This window comes from Phoca vitulina, unplaced genomic scaffold (genome assembly GCF_004348235.1).
Source record: "Phoca vitulina isolate PV1807 unplaced genomic scaffold, GSC_HSeal_1.0 scaffold32, whole genome shotgun sequence".
Taxonomy (NCBI): domain Eukaryota; kingdom Metazoa; phylum Chordata; class Mammalia; order Carnivora; family Phocidae; genus Phoca; species Phoca vitulina.
Window position 1 is genome coordinate 5,521,665 of NW_022589735.1, and position 16,291 is coordinate 5,537,955.

The 16,291-nt window shown below is 38.0% G+C and overlaps 1 protein-coding gene across 1 annotated transcript in view; it reads right to left on the reverse strand.

Moving 5' to 3' along the window:
- Positions 1-2,682: 2,682 nt before the first annotated feature.
- The window catches only part of SEC24A (SEC24 homolog A, COPII coat complex component), a 64,041-nt gene continuing 50,432 nt past the window's right edge, over positions 2,683-16,291 (reverse strand). Inside the window, exons 17-23 of the mRNA XM_032425205.1 lie at positions 13,504-13,614; positions 10,950-11,125; positions 8,384-8,521; positions 6,237-6,341; positions 5,820-5,912; positions 5,018-5,121; positions 2,683-4,762 (exon numbers count right to left, since the gene is read on the reverse strand). Of these exons, the coding sequence (XP_032281096.1) occupies positions 4,648-4,762; positions 5,018-5,121; positions 5,820-5,912; positions 6,237-6,341; positions 8,384-8,521; positions 10,950-11,125; positions 13,504-13,614 (842 nt within the window). The 3' untranslated portion in view covers positions 2,683-4,647. The remainder of the gene's footprint in view (positions 4,763-5,017; positions 5,122-5,819; positions 5,913-6,236; positions 6,342-8,383; positions 8,522-10,949; positions 11,126-13,503; positions 13,615-16,291) is intronic.

The window sequence follows — 16,291 nt, forward strand, 5'->3', positions numbered from 1 at the left end:
TGCAGGTCCAGAAGCAGGTAATGATAGCACATTCTATGGGCTAAAAAGCACTAAAAGTGCATCACACAACACACAGGGACACAGAGGCTAAACTTACTGCTTGAGGTTTTCCCTCCCTCCAAAAATATTCAAGATATCATTTGCTATTGACCCACATAGCCTTGGGCTTCAGCTTTTAAGTTGGGAGGCAGAAAAGAAGGCAGAAACTAGTCTTCCCACTGCTGGTGACTGAAATGGTGATATCCCCAAATCACTGCAGGATGGGAACCCTAAAACACCACTATGAGCCCTAGTTTTGGGGAAGGGGCTAGAAAATGCAACTAAAAACCCATAGAGGGGCGCCTGGGTGGCTCAGTTGGTTAAGTGTCTGCCTTCAGCTCAGGTCATGATCCCAGGGTCCTGGAATCGAGTCCCGCATCAGGCACCCTGCTCAGCGGGGAGCTTGCTTCTCCCTCTCACTCTGCCTGCATCTCCCCCTGCTTGTGCTTGCTCTCTGTCAAATAAATAAATAAAATCTTTAAAAAAAATAAAAAATAAAAAAATAAATGGTGGGCACCTGTGTGACTCAGTTGGTTGGGCGACTGCCTTCTGCTCAGGTCATGGTCCTGGAGTCCCGGTATTGAGTCCCCCGTCGGGCTCCCTGCTTGGCCGGGGGAGTCTGCTTCTCCCTCTGACCCTCTCCCCCCCCCCATGCTCTCTCTCAAATAAATAAATAAAATCTTTAAAATAATGGCTGAGAATTTTCCATAATTCAAGATACACGAGGATTTTGAGATTAAAATGTGCTCTGAAAAACAAGCAAGATAAACTATAAACTCAGAGTAGCCAAACTATAGAATATTAAGGATTTTATTTTATTTTATTTTATTTTTTTTTAAAGATTTTATTTATTTATTTGAGAGAGAGAGAGAGCACATGAGAGGGGGAGGGCCAGAGGGAGAAGCAGACTCCCCGCTGAGCAGGGAGCCCGATGCGGGACTCGATCCTGGGACTCCAGGATCATGACCTGAGCCGAAGGCAGTCGCTTAACCAACTGAGCCACCCAGGTGCCCGAATATTAAGGATTTTTAAAAAAATCTTTTTTTTTTTAAGATTTTTATGTATTTGACAGAGAGACAGCAGGAGAGGGAATACAAGCAGGGGGAGTGGGCGAGGGAGAAGCAGGCTCCCCACTGAGCAGGGAGGCCGATGGGGGCTGATCAGGACCTGAACCGAAGGCAGATGCTTAACGACTGAACCACCCAGGCGCCCTGGATAAACAAAAATCTTGAAATAACAGATAACCTTCAAAGTAACATTTAGATTGACAGTAGGCATCCTATCAATAACCAAAGGGTCCAGAAGACAATGGAGTACTATCTTAAACACGTCGAGAATTAAAAAAAAAAAAAACTTTCAATCTAGAATTTTAAATCCTGCAATCCTTGAGGAGTGAGCATCAAGAATTCGGTTTATGGGGCGCCTGGGTGGCTCAGTTGGTTAAACGACTGCCTTCGGCTCAGGTCATGATCCTGGAGTCCCTGGATTGAGTCCCGCATCGGGCTTCCTGCTCGGCAGGGAGTCTGCTTCTCCCTCGGACCCTCCCCCCTCTCATGTGCTCTCTCTCATTCTCTCTGTCTCAAATTAATAAATAAAATCTTAAAAAAAAAAAAAAAAATTCGGTTTATGACCTCCCAGACACCAGCTTAGATGCAAAGCACTTTCAGCCAAAGCCTTCCATTGACTTAACTTGGGTGTACAACATGGCACAATTCAGTGACTGGCAGGTTATCCATACCCCTTTAAATAACAGGTCACTATATGTAAGCTCTTTCAATAACTTTATTGAATAGCCAAATTGATAAGTTAGCACAGTTCAAGCGATTATTTGCATGGGTTACAAATGACTTTTTTTTTACAGGAATAAAACAGTGAAAATTACAAACTGTAAAAAGGAAGACAAATCTTGTCTCTAATATTTAAGAGAAGCAAGATTTAACACAGCACATTGAAGATCAATACATATTTGAATTTGAAACAAGAATTTAATGTTACAATATTATACACTACTTTACAAAATTAAAATTTCTATGTAAGGATTATATTTGAAGTAGTTAACAAAATCTTGAAATCACATTTGATGGTCCCCTAGATAATAGCTGTTATGCATCTTTGATTAGAAGAAATAAATCCTTTGTTCTAATTATCGTAAAAGTCTGTTAGACTCAATACATTACATTAAATTAAAACAATGAAGTATATGCAAACTAAAATGGTACACAGCTTGAGTGAATATTAATGTCAGACGTACAGAAATGTTATTTTAAAAATCCTAGAAATTAGAAAAATAGAGTACTTTTTATGGTAGAATTGCCATGCTCAGATTTAAATACCAAGATTGCCCTTGTCTGTTACTTTAGTAGTTGTAGATCTGTAGAAAATTCGAGGATCGTTCATAATTTACAACTACAATAAAAAAAATATGGCATAGTGTAAATATTAGTTGCTTTACATCAAAAAGTAATACAAGATGAGATAGGTAGTGCCCTACTAAAAAAAAAAAAAAAAAAACCTAAAAACACATTCAGTATTGCAAAAAATAATTGCTTAATATCAGTATCTCCAAAAGGTTCATTCATTCTCTCATTACCCAGAGAACAAATATTATGAATCTTAGCTAAAATTATGTTTTTTTATGACCTATTATAAAATTATTCTGGATTGCACGTTACACACTATCTAAAATAATTTTTAAAGTGAAATTTTAAAAGTAAATTTGTGAAATACACTAACAAAGCATGTGGCAATAACAAGAGTCATACCCACTTAGAGTTCTGAAGTGAGGCACAAGGAAGATCACTGTCCCTAGAAGCACAAATTTTTCCCTCTGAAAGGTTCTTCTTTACTATTAAGAAAGGACCTACAAATATCAACATTTACAATTCACATTAAGAAGAGTATTTCAGTTATTTTAAGAAACATCAGTGCACAAGGATGACTGTTTCTTTAAAAGAGGGGAAAATATAAATTTATTTTAATTTGCTACAACTTGAAAATTGCTTCCTAATAATAATGAAGCAACTTTCAAGAAAATGTCCAGTTCAATGTACCACTCGCATACTGAAGATAAACCTTAATACTGCTTAAGGGAGATGATATTCCTATAAAACCCAAACAATTAGTGTGATCCAGCAGGCAAGCAGTAGTGTATACTCTAATGGGACCTGATTCTTCCCTATCCCCAAACAACTCAGTTAAAGTCAGCTCATACTGATGTAAACCTGAAAGTTACTATTTCATTGGTGATCGTATGAGACCAAGATTGTAAACACATTTTTCTAACCCATTAAAACAAAGAAACAAAAATCTTTTCATCAAGTATTACACATGAACAACTTTTACGTTAAGAAGTTCATACAAGACAAGGTGAATCTGTGAAAAATGGGCCAAACTCTTTTAAAGATATCCTATCTCAGCACTTAAAATATACAAATGTATAATTTACCTATTTGTAAACAAAATCCACTCAATGGTTTTGACTATAATATTTCTCTGGCTCAATCAAAAAAGCAGTCTCTTGAGCATGTTCAGAAATCACATTTCTACCATAACTTCAATATATTGGATTTGTGTAATCTTAATATCCACCAAATCAAACAGCAGCATTCATGCTTTAATAAGTTTAATATCCAAGAATAAATATCTTATGAGCGGCTTCCAATTATTAAATTCCTTAGAAAAATGTTACTGACGCATTTGAGACAGAATTTTAAAAACCTTTAATTTCTTTAATTTATCAATTCACCAATATAACACTTTTATTATACATCACAGAGCAGAAATGAACCAAAGCCCACTTCAAGGATCAAGATAACCAAAGTTTCTCATCTCCCTATTATCATTGCCAGTCCCAATGTATTTATGAAGACAGCTGATTCTTTTCACTGCAGAATATGATACTGGGTCCAACCAAGTCTGCAGTCAAATCAGAAAACCACTTAATTAGTTTTCACTTCAAATCAAAGTGACTTTGTTCTTCAAGTATAGAGAATACTGACAGATTTTAAAGCTCAACTGTATTATTCATATTCTTCTCAAACTAGTCTAGAGTTAGTTTACTCTAGTTTTAGTTAACATGATGATCCTTTTTCTTCCTTAAAAAAAAAAAAAACAGGTGTGGGGGATGGGTTCTAGCCTTTCTACATACTATTTACTTCTGAAATTTTTTGGATTTTAAAAAGATCATTTATCAATGGATTTGTAACATCCCTGCGACACTTAGTCTTGTGAGGTTGTAGATGTAGCAGCCAAAATTTCAGGAAAAAATGAGAAATAATACATTTGAAACACAGAAGTCTTTATTTTACAAAATGTATTTTGCCTCTGCAATATTGTCTCATCCTATTTCAATCCATAACAACTCAAACATTATTGGCAGCAAAGGAAAAAAGTATCCAATCAAATGTACGTAGATATATTTTGATTTGAAAAATACAGTATTTCAGAGTAGCATGTTTGATTCTCTGCTGTGGTCCTTTATTTGCAATAGTTTGTTGAAATCACAGTGAGAACATACAATCATCACATTAGTCCACAAACTTAATAGAAAAGGAAAGTATTACACATTCTCAGGTGTACTGCATTATCATGACTTTAAGTCAAATATCTTCATTTGTTCACTTGTTGTTGTATATGCAAGAGGAATTCATAATATGATAATGCAGATTCTGTTCTGTCTTCTACCATGTTTTGAAGGAAGTTTGCTTTCATTGGACTCTCATCCCTGAGGAATAAGAGACAAAAATATATACATTAGATAAAATATAATAGTAAAATAAAGTGGATTTGTTATGAGGCTTTTAACATACTCTTTACTAGTAATTGCATATAAAGCATAATTGAGTAATATTTATTGAAACTTTGTTTTTTTTTTTTTTCTGAAGGGTTTGGTTAAGCAATAGTCACATATGACTCAAAATAGGTCCTTGTAAAGCTAAACAAATTATTTCATTATTAGCATATGAAAAATTCAACTTACCTTATTACATAAAGTATGGGGAAAAATGGTCTCTGCTCTCTAAGCCAAGAGATGAATGCTATTATTCTGGCAGATTCTGGTGTATCAAGTTCTGGAAGGTCTGTCTATTGAACAAAAACCATCAATATCCAACTTACTTGAATCACATATCTAAGGCATCATTTACAGTGCTTCTCAAACTTTATCATGTATATGAATCACCTAGAGATCTTAACTGACTGAGCCACCCAGGCTCCCCTACCTAATTCTAACTTTAAAATCGAAAATTATCCAAACAAATGCTATAGAGCTAAACAAATGCTTTCTCGTGGATCATTTCAGTTACTCCTCCATAAGCAAGAACAATCTTAATTTACAAATGAGGCAGTTAGTGACTTGTCCATGGTTACAGAACTGGTGACAGAGTTCATTATTACTTTCTTCAATAATATATATTAATCCAACTGACACCGATCACAAGTCATTTGCTTATGTGGCAATTAGATCAGTTCTTACTCCAAAGCAGCAGTTAAAAGGACCCTGCCATAGGGACACCTTGGGTGGCTCAGTCGTTAAGCATCTGCCTTCAGTTCAGGTTGTGATCCTGGGGTCCTGGGATCAAGTCCCACATTGGGCTCCCTGCTCAGCGGGGAGTCTGCTTCTCCCTCTCTGCCTGCCATTCCCCCTGCTTTGTGCTCTCTCTCTGACAAATAAATAAAAATAAAATCTTAAAAAAAAAAAAAAAAAGGACCCTGCCATACATAGACCAATGAAATGGTCCTGTAAGTCTACCACAATCACAATCATGTTAAGACAGTCTTACCATAATCTGTGGAATTAATGCATAGTTTTGAACTCCTAGAACTTGGCTGAGAAAATTTTGTCCACAATTTTTTCCAACCCAAAGCATCAGTACCTGGGGACAGGAAGAAAATCATTTTGAGACATGTGTAACAGTGAGCTGCTGACTCACCTTTACCACTGAGTATGTTTTAAAAGATAAAATTGGTAAGTATGTTTAGTAAGATTATACAATCTTCAACTGAACTAATAATAATTACTTTTTACCATGATGAGACATTTATGCTTATCATGAAAAGAGGCTATGGAGGGAGAAGGTGGCTCATAATAAAATACATAGATTAAATAGCATATAACCTGTTCAGGAAAAGAGATATTAAAGGGAATGAAGGTATAATAGTATGCAGAGGTAACGACCCAGATCAGCCAGACTACTCACAGAGCCTGCATCCATGAGGAAAGCTCCATCCCTGCTCAGCTTCTCCACGGAAAGCTGAAGAATAGGTGGCTGAGGTATGGTGCGATCGTTGATGTTGAGTGCTCCCTGAGGAATTAAGCAAAAAAAATTAAACTTTTAGACTTTACTTGAGAGAGAGAGAGAGGAGGGGCAGAGGGAAAGGGACAGAGAATCTCAAGCAGACTCCCTCCCCACTGAGGGTGGAGCACAACGTGGGGCTCGATCCCATGACCTGATCGAAATCAAGAGTCAGACACTTAACCGACTGAGCCAGCCAGGTGCCCCCAAAGTTACAGCTTTTTGATGCAAGTAAGAATAAAATACCCCAATAATTAGACAGCAACAGCTGACAAGATGGGTTCCCTCATGTCAAGGGAGAAAAACTAAACTTTTTATCAGACCAAATGCCCATGGGGAACAAAACCAGGTAACACAGCCTGAGGTGGCAAGCCCACACAAAATTCAGCAAAATTTGCAGACCCCTGCCACACATCTTATCAGGCTCTGCAGCTACTGCCAAATCCTGAAGCTGCTATGAGAAATACTGAATTGTATCCAGTTTGTCACTCTGCTCCTAAAGTTGCAGTTTGGGACCTCAGGCTGAACAACCCCTAATGACACAGAACTTGCAATTTTTGCCTATTCAACCCTGAGCTGAAACCTTCCCCTTCAGAGCAGACTTCTGGTTTGCAAACTCTACAGCACTAAAGCTTTCCTTTGCCTCTGACCAAATCTTTGCATTCCAAGAATTTTTGTTGACATGGTAATATGTAGTCACAATTAAAAAAAAATTTTTTTAATGTTACCTTTGAGACTTTGAAACTTAGGTATATCACAGTTATTCATATTTAAATATAAAGAAGATGAAATATTTATCTCTTACCTAGACAAACCCATTGTGAATCCCAATAAAGCCAAATTAACTTCTGATCTTAACTATTATTTAAAAAATACAATAAATGGGGGGCGCCTGGGTGGCTCAGTCGTTAAGCGTCTGCCTTCAGCTCAGGTCATGATCCCAGGGTCCTGGGATCGAGCCCCACATTGGGCTCCCTGCTCAGAGGGAAGCCTGCTTCTCCCTCTCTCACTCCCCCTGCTTGTGTTCCCTCTCTCGCTGTGTCTCTCTGTCAAATAAATAAAAATCTGTTAAAAAAAAAAATCTTAAAAAAAAAAAAATAAATGCAACCAATACCCATGTATCCTGAACAAATAAATGACTTCAATGAGAACCAAATGAAGTCTGGAATTTATTTAATAATAATGGCTGATTGTATGGCTTAGGTTATGTGTACATGTGAGGGAGGAATAAAAGCCCAATGCAAATGAGATTTTAATAGTTCTATTCAGTTTGACATTAATTTATTAAGGCCAGAAATGTAAATTTCTCATTTATAATGGACAATAATACTGTTCTCTGAAAACACACACACACCTTTGAATATTCATAACTATTAATTTTTGACCAAAAAAATTTGGAATACTTTAACTTAGGTGCTTGATTAAACCTTACCTAAAGGAGGAAGTAAATAAAATACTGCTCTACCAAGCGGTATGCCCCCTCCAGCATGAGGCTTTAGCTTTAAGAGGGAGTATTAATCACATTACCTTAAGACCTCTCACCTTAGGGCATGTGGGGAGCAGCACAAAGAACATGCACTGACTCAATATAGCCATTCAGAAATTTCCCCTAGAGGTGTTCTAATGTGAAAGAAAAAAAGAATCTTGTCTTTCTCTGCTGGGAAAGAAGAGCCATCAGTGGCTCTGTTTCCTACTCTCCTAGAGAAGATCCATATGAAAGAATGAGGACATAAAGGGGCAAATAATGTTACAACTTAAATATTTTTTTCTTTGGGGCGCCTGGGTAGCTCAGTTGTTATGCGTCTGCTTCCGGCTCAGGTCATGATCCCAGGGTCCTGGGATGGAGTCCTGCATCCAGCCCCCTGCTCAGTGGGGAGCCTGCTTCTCCCTCTGCCCACCCCCTCATCCCCATGTGTGCTCTCTCTCTCTCTGTAAAATGAATAAATAAATCTTAAAAACAACAACAAAACTTTCCTCATTCTACAATGAACCAGTATAATTAGGTTTATAAATCTCCAAGAAATAGCCACTGAAAAAGTAATCAATCTTACCTCATCTGAAAGATTGTCAACTCTATACAAACTGGGATGAGTTGTGAGCATAAGGTAAACCAAGGGCTGATTTTTCACTTGACACATGGCAAAAATGCGTTCATCTAGACGTGCATTTGTCCCAGTCTGAAACGATTTCTGTAACAAAACACCACGCCCCATAAAAAGGGGGGGGGTACTTAATAAATATAAACAAAGCTTTGCAAATATCAGATGTTAAAAGAATATCTTCAGACAGAATTAGCAAATTTCTTGTTAATTATTTTTTAATTAATTCTGTTAAGTATCTTTTAAGAAGTCACACATCTATTAAATTATGGCTATATTGCCACCTGAAAGAAGCTAATTACCTGACCATGGCAAAGTCATTAGGTCTCTCTGGTGTTTCCTAATCAGTGAAATAGATCTAAACATTCTATCTGCCATAGAGGGATAATGATATAAAAATCTAAATAATACCATGAGAAGGATAAAGTTACACCACAGATGATAAAATGAAAACACAAACGAAGGACTAAAGATCTGTGTTTCATAAATGCTAGGTGATGACTAATGGTTAACTATCCTTGTTTCTCCCATAGTTAGAGAAATTGAACACCACAATAAAGCTTAAAAATCAACCAGAAAAATTAATACAAATGAGGATAGTTACCTAGCAGAATAAAAGTAGTAAATAATAAGTTTTACTGGTGTTTAAGTACTGAGTTTTAACTGGTATATTAGCTTATGGAGAATATTAAAAGTTTTGGGGTAGGATTTTAAGCATTCCTGGGGCTCCTGGCTGGCTCAGTTGGTAGGGCATGCAACTCTTGATCTTGAGGTTGTGAGTTCCAGCCCCACACTGGGTGTAGAGATTACTTACAAAAATCTTAAAAAAGTTGTAAACATCCCTACTGATGGAAAGTAGTAGAAACAGGCAGAGAGCTAGCAGCAATGAGATTATAAATAAAGATTACAAAAGGCTCTTAAGATTTTTTTTTTTAAATAATCTCTACATCCAACGTGGGTGGGGCTTGAACTCATAACCCGGAGATCAAGAGTTGCATGCTCTATTGAAGGAGCCAGCCTGAGGCCCGAAGGCTCTTAAAATTTCTTTTTAAGTAAGCTCTGCGCTCAACATGGGGCTCAAACCCATGACCCCAAGATAAAGAGTCACATGCTCTACCAACTAAGCCAGCCAGGTGCCCCACTCTTTTAAATTAGTATGTTAATAGTCACTAAGAAAGAAGAAAGAATATTATGGGAAATGGAAGAAGGAAAGTTTATTTAATCATTCAGTAACTATTTACTGAGAGCCCATTATGTACTAAGAATTGTTCTAGGTGCTGGGACAAAATGGTAACTCTTCAAAAAAGATAAAAATCCTTGCCCTAATGGACAAAAAATCCTAGTAAGGGAAAAGTAAATAATAAACAAGCAAAATATTGATATGTCAGTGTTAAATACTATGGAGAAAAATAAGGGAGGGAAGAGAAGTAAAGAATGTAGGTTAGGGTGGCTAGGGAACATTGCACACTAAATGAGGAGATCAGGCCTCAGCGAAAGGACAGCATTTAAGGAAAGACCTAAAGAGGGAAAAGCTCAGATTTTTAAGTTAAAATTTAACTATTTATATAATTTATCTGCATTTAACATTATATTCAGAAGTGGAAATACACAATTTGAGTTAAAGAAACTAGAAGTTGATCCAAAAGCCATCCTATTAGTATGAGTGGGTTGCTCTTCTCTCCTAGAAGAGATGACATACACCAGACAGTCAATCCTGGAGTTCAGAAAAATATACAAATTGACAAGATCAGAGTAGTTTTCATCAATTTTGGAATCTGGGATGCTCTCCCAGGTGATTTATTGACATGAGCTTTTTAATAAAATTTAATAAATTTATAAATTTAATAAAATTTATAATATATATTTAAAATTAATAAACTTTATACCCTAAGTATACAAGCTTGGACATTTTATTTTGGATACTAGAAAAATAAGCCTCCTCTACCTGCCAGTGGTAGGGGCAAAGGGCAGGCAGGAGAGACAAACAAGTAATAAATATCAAATAAAAAGCTCTAAAAGACCATAGATGGAAAGGCAACTGCCAGAGAGAGAACATTTGAGCTCAAATACAGGAATAGGAAAGTACAATGCAGGTCATGGAAATAGGTGCACAGGTATGAGAGGGCATATCTAAGATTAACTAGTAGTATGTGGCTGAAATACTGGGGAGAGCAGGAAAAAGCCAAAAGAGTTTCATGTGTGACTTCTTGCATGAGCAATAAAATATACAGCTCTTGTTCTGGAAAACTGGAAAACCGATCATCACTGACATCTCTGATAATGTCAGTGAATACTTGGTGAACATCTCTTTTACAAATAAGGCACGTGCTTTAAATCAGTATCTTGTAACTTTATTGGGTTACAAATTCGTTCAAGGTTCAAGTAAGAGTCAAAGTCACTGTCCTCAGAAAACTTAAATGGCTTTAAGTAATACATACAAGTGTTTATTGGTTCACAGGATAAAAATTTGGGCTACTGACATTTTCACTATTTTAGTTTCTGGTTTTGATTCTCTTACCTGTTTAAGGAGAGCCAACACAAAGAGTGGGAAAAGCCGCAAAGAAAAAGGAACCATGAGTCCAGGCTGTTGGTTACTTAGGACTGAAGAACGATAAGCTGAAAGAGAGTCTATGACAGCATTCACCAGGGCATCCCGAGCATCACTCAGACTGGCAGTCACTGACCTGTCAACAGCTAACAGAGATGGAGGTGGGGACAAACAAGAGAAAAGAGAGAAGTTTAGCTACCCCACTGTTAAAGATACAAGAGATGTAATTTTTTTTCTAGTATACAAATTCTCTCTCCAATTTGTTACACACAGAAGGAGCCAAGTAAAGCAGTTAAAAGCACATAGTTTGAAGAATCAAACCAAATCAAACCATTCTCCTGAAATGGGTCTCTATTTCTTAGTCATATGACAATATGGCAAGGAATCTAACCTTCATGAGCTTGTTTCCTTATCTGTAAAATGGGAAAACTCTATCTTGTTGGATCTAAGGTGTTATTAATTATAATCCACCATCTTATGTTATACACCATAGGGAAAGAAAAAACTCTATAACTAAACACACATGCTTTCTTCACAGAGAATTTTATATTTATTGGAAGAGCTCTAGGGCGCCTGGGTGGCTCAGTAGTTGAGCATCTGCCTTCGTCTCAGGTCATGATCCCAGGGTCCTGCTCAGTGGAGAGCCTGCTTCTCCCTCTCCCATTCCCCCCTGCTTGTGTTCCCTCTCTCGCTCGCTCTCTCTGTCAAATAAATAAATAAAATCTTTAAAAGAAAAAAAAGAAAGAGCTCTTGGAGAGCTACTTAGATGATTCTTATCACCTGTCATGCCACTGTTTATGTGCATTTCTGCACACTCAAAAAAAATTTAAACACTAAAAGCGCTATTATTGTTTTGAAGACTTCTCAAACTAGAACTAAATTCAACTCATGTGGTCTCAAAAATACAATCCATAAAGTGATGATATTAACTGCTATAACCAAATTTGTACATAGCCAAGAAAGAAGACCACTGTTACCTGGTCAACAGCAATTCTTTTTTTTTTTTTTTTTTTAAGTAGGCCCCACGCCCAGCGTGGAGTCCAACACGGGGCTTGAACTCATGACCCTGTGATCAAGACCTGTGCTGAGACCAAGAGATGGATGCTTAACAGACTGACCCCCACCCAGGTGCCCCAACAGTAACTCTTAAGACTTCAATTGAAGACTTCTTGATTTAAGATTTTTTTTTTTTTTAGATTTTATTTATTTATTTGACAGAGACACAGCAAGAGAAGCAACACAAGCAGGAGGAGTGGGAGAGGGAGAAGCAGGCTTCCCGCAGAGCTGGGAGCCCGATGCAGGGCTCAATCCCAGGACATGACCTGAGCCGAAGGCAGACACTTAATGACTGAGCCATCCAGGCGCCCCTTGATTTAAGATTTTGATAAAATGTGAAAAAATGTGCATACTGGAATAAATCAAATTTAGTAACAAAATTAGTATTTGTGAGGCAAATTGTGAAAAATTTTTTAAATCTACAAATAATGCCTGAAATATAGTTCTTGTTGATGATAATAAAGATAAGAATAATCGTATGATTACTAAATGTGTTAGTTCAACAAAATATAAAGGTAGTGACCCTCAAATTCGTAGGTCACAATCTTTAACTTTCAACAGCATATGAGACTAAAATAGCGTTGGATTCTTTATCAGGCTTCCTTAAAGAAAAAAATTTCCCAATAGGAAATGCAAGAAAATGAGTAATTATTCCTAATATAGACAGATCTGAGTGTGAAGCAAATGGACGCAATGGCATCTTTCCTGAAGGAGAAAAAAAGCAAGAACCAAAATGATGTTAAGCTCTATGTATTTGAAAAAGGACCAAAAAAACTTCAAGGAGGCAACTATATCTGATATGGAAGTAAAGAAGTGAAGGTATCAGTAAATTTTCTCCTAGCTCATGTGATCTGGCCAAGGCTGCAAACTTATCTGTGAGAGTAAACTGGTTTTTAATCCTGAATTCCAAGACTCCCAAGTCTAAAGATCTTTACAGTTCAAAGTCTCTTGTAATCCAAGTTACAGAGCTCATTAAAAAGCCATTAACCAGTAGTATTGAACATTAAGTAAAATATGGTATTTAAGTCCATCATAGGCAGATTATGAGAAAGAAAGCAGTTTAGTAGCTGCCGAAAACCAGTGAGGGAAGGAGAGAGTAGTGGGCAGTAACGACTGATGGGCATGAGGTTCTTTTAGGGGTGATAAAAGTTCTAAAATCAGATTGAGATGATGGCCACACAATTCTGTAAATATACTATAAATAGTAGGGTTGTATACTTAAAATGGGTTATGCGAAGTAGTACATAAATTATACCCCAATAAAGCTCTTAAAAATTTTTTTTAAAAATCAGGTAAACTGCAACAGAGCCTTTCATTCAAGTAGTTACTTAGGAGGCATACAGAAGATTTAAAACACTGAAACCTTTAAAGCTACTTATTTAAAGGAAAATAAAACTATGTGGATTTTTCTAATGTTTCTAATGTTATTATTTGTGAAATATTTACAATAGCTGATAACGATCCTTACCCATATTGGCCAATAACCCTGAAATTGCTTGAACATCAGCTCCAAGAAAGACTTCATTCAGAGTTGAAACTACAGGCAAACACAAAGTATGAACACGAATTCTTCTTTCACCTTTGGGGAAAACACATAAATGATAGTAAGGCACAACTATATTAAAAAATTTATATTAAAGTCTCTTAGAAAAATCTTTTTTTTTTAAGATTTTATTTATTTATTTGACGGAGAGAGAGACAGCGAGAGAGGGAACACAAGCAGGGGGAGTGGGAGAGGGAGAAGCAGACTCTCCGCCAATCAGGGAGCCTGATGCGGGGCTCGATCCCAGGACCCTAGGATCATGACCTGAGCCGTAGGCAGATGCTTAACGACTGAGCCACCCAGGTGCCCCAAAATCACTTCTTTTCAATTTAGAACCAAAAAGGGTTATTCAGTATGAAGAAATAATATCAAAACTTTAATGAATAAAACTCCTAAGTTTATCTCTTTTATTTTTCTTTTTAATGATTTTATTTATTTATTAGAGAGAGAGAGATCACGAGCAGGGGGGAAGGGTAGAGGAAGAAGCAGACTCCTCACTTAGCAAAGGAGCCCGATGTAGGACTCGATCCCAGGACCCCAGGATCATGACCTGAGCCAAAGGCAGACGCTTAACCGACTGAGCCACCCAGGCGCCCTCTTATTTTTTTATTACAAAATTCTATTTGTAGGGGCGCCTGGGTGGCTCAGTCGATTAAGCGTCTGCCTTCGGCTCAGGTCATGATCCCGGGGTCCTGGGATCGAGCTCCGAGTTGGGCTCCCTGCTCGGCAGGATGCCTGCTTCTCCCTCTCCCACTACCCCTGCTTGTGTTCCTTCTCTCGATGTGTGTCTCTCTGTCAAATAAATAAATAAAATCTTTAAAAAAAAAATCTTTTTGGGGGCGCCTGGGTGGCTCAGATGGTTAAGCATCTGCCTTCAGCTCAGGTCATGATCCCAGGGTCCTGGGATCGAGCCCCATATCAGGCTCCTGGCTTGGCGGGGAGCCTGCTTCTCCCTCTCCCTCTGCCTCTCCCTCTGCTCATGCTCTCTCTCTCTCTCTCTGTGTCTCAAATGAATGAATAAAACTTAAAAAAAAAAAAAATCTTTTTGTTTGGGGCATCTGAGTGGCTCAGTCGGTTAAGCATCTGCCCTGGGATCATGAGGCTCTGGGTCATGATCCTGGGGTCCTGGGATCAAGCCCGGTTCAGGCTTCCTGCTCAGCGGGGAGTGTGCTTCTCCATCTCCCTCTGCCCCCTCCCCCCACTTGTGCTCCCTCGTGTGCTCTCTCTCTCTCTCTCTCTCAGATAAATAAAATTTTTAAAAAAATTCTTTTTGTTCAAGTTAGTACTGAAAAGGGATCATAATCAAATAATAGTAACATGCTAGCTTAAAAATCTCTTTTTTGGGGGCGCCTGGGTGGCTCAGTCGTTAAGCATCTGCCTTTGCCTCGGGTCATGATCCCAGGGTCCTGGGATTGAGCCCCGCATCAGGCTCCCTGCTCAGCGGGGAGTCTGCTTCTCCCTCTCCCACTCCCCCTCTCCCACTCCCCCTGCTTGTGTTCCCTCTCTCTCTGTATCTCTCTCTGTCAAATAAATAATCTTAAAAAAAAAAACTCTTTTCTGAACCTTTTGGTTACTTTATCTTTTTTGCTAATACAAATTTTGAATTAATATACATACATTATGACAACACTACTTCCACATGTGTTCTAGAGTCTGTTTTGACATTTAAAGTCCAAAGAAATTTTATATTTTCCTCTTTAATCACAGAAAAAACTTTTTAAAGAAATCAATTAATACAATATTTTCTCTTTAGTAATTACCCACAATAACAAAAATTAATATAGAAACAAAAATGAAAACTTTTTGATAACCATCAAATATCAAATATTATATCAACTTTTTAAGAAGTCTTTTTTTTTTTTTTAAAGATTTTATTTATTCATTTGAGACACAGAGATACAGAGAGAGAGAGAGCATGAGCAGGGAGAGAGGCAGAGGGAGAAGCAGGCTCCCCGCTGAGCCAGGAGCCCGACGTGGGGCTCTATCCCAGGACCCTGGGATCATGACCTGAGCCGAAGGCAGACGTTTAACCATCTGAGCCACCCAGGCGCCCCTCAACTTTTTAAAAATTTCTAACCAGCAAGACCTTGAATACCAATGAAAAAGAACAAGTAAAGAAAACCTACAGATGGGGCGCCTGGGTGGCTCAGATGGTTAAGCGTCTGCCTTCGGCTCAGGTCATGATCTCAGGGTCCTGGGATCGAGTCCCACATCGGGCTCCCTGCTCCTTGGGAGCCTGCTTCTCCCTCTGCCTCTCTCTCTCTCTCATGAATAAATAAATAAAATCTTTAAAAAAAAAAAAAAAAAGACCTACAGATGATATTCATACTACAACCTGTACTGATACATAAAGACTGATGAAAATGTACATATGAGGAGCTCATACAAATTACTTTTATTTATTTATTTTTAAAGATTTTTATTTATTTATTTAGTTGACAGAGAGAGAGAGACAGCAAGAGAGGGAACACAAGCAGGGGGAGTGGGAGAGGGAGAAGCAGGCTTCCTGCCAAGCAGGGAGCCCGATGCGGGGCTCGATCCCAGGACCCTGGGATCATGACCTGAGCCGAAGGCAGTCGCTTAACCATCTGAGCCACCCAGGCGCCCCTACAAATTACTTTTAAAAAGAAATAGTATCTGCAAAAAAGGGTAACACTCTTTAGACTTTCTATTCTAGACAACAACAGAGAGCTAAAAGAAAACAGATACAATG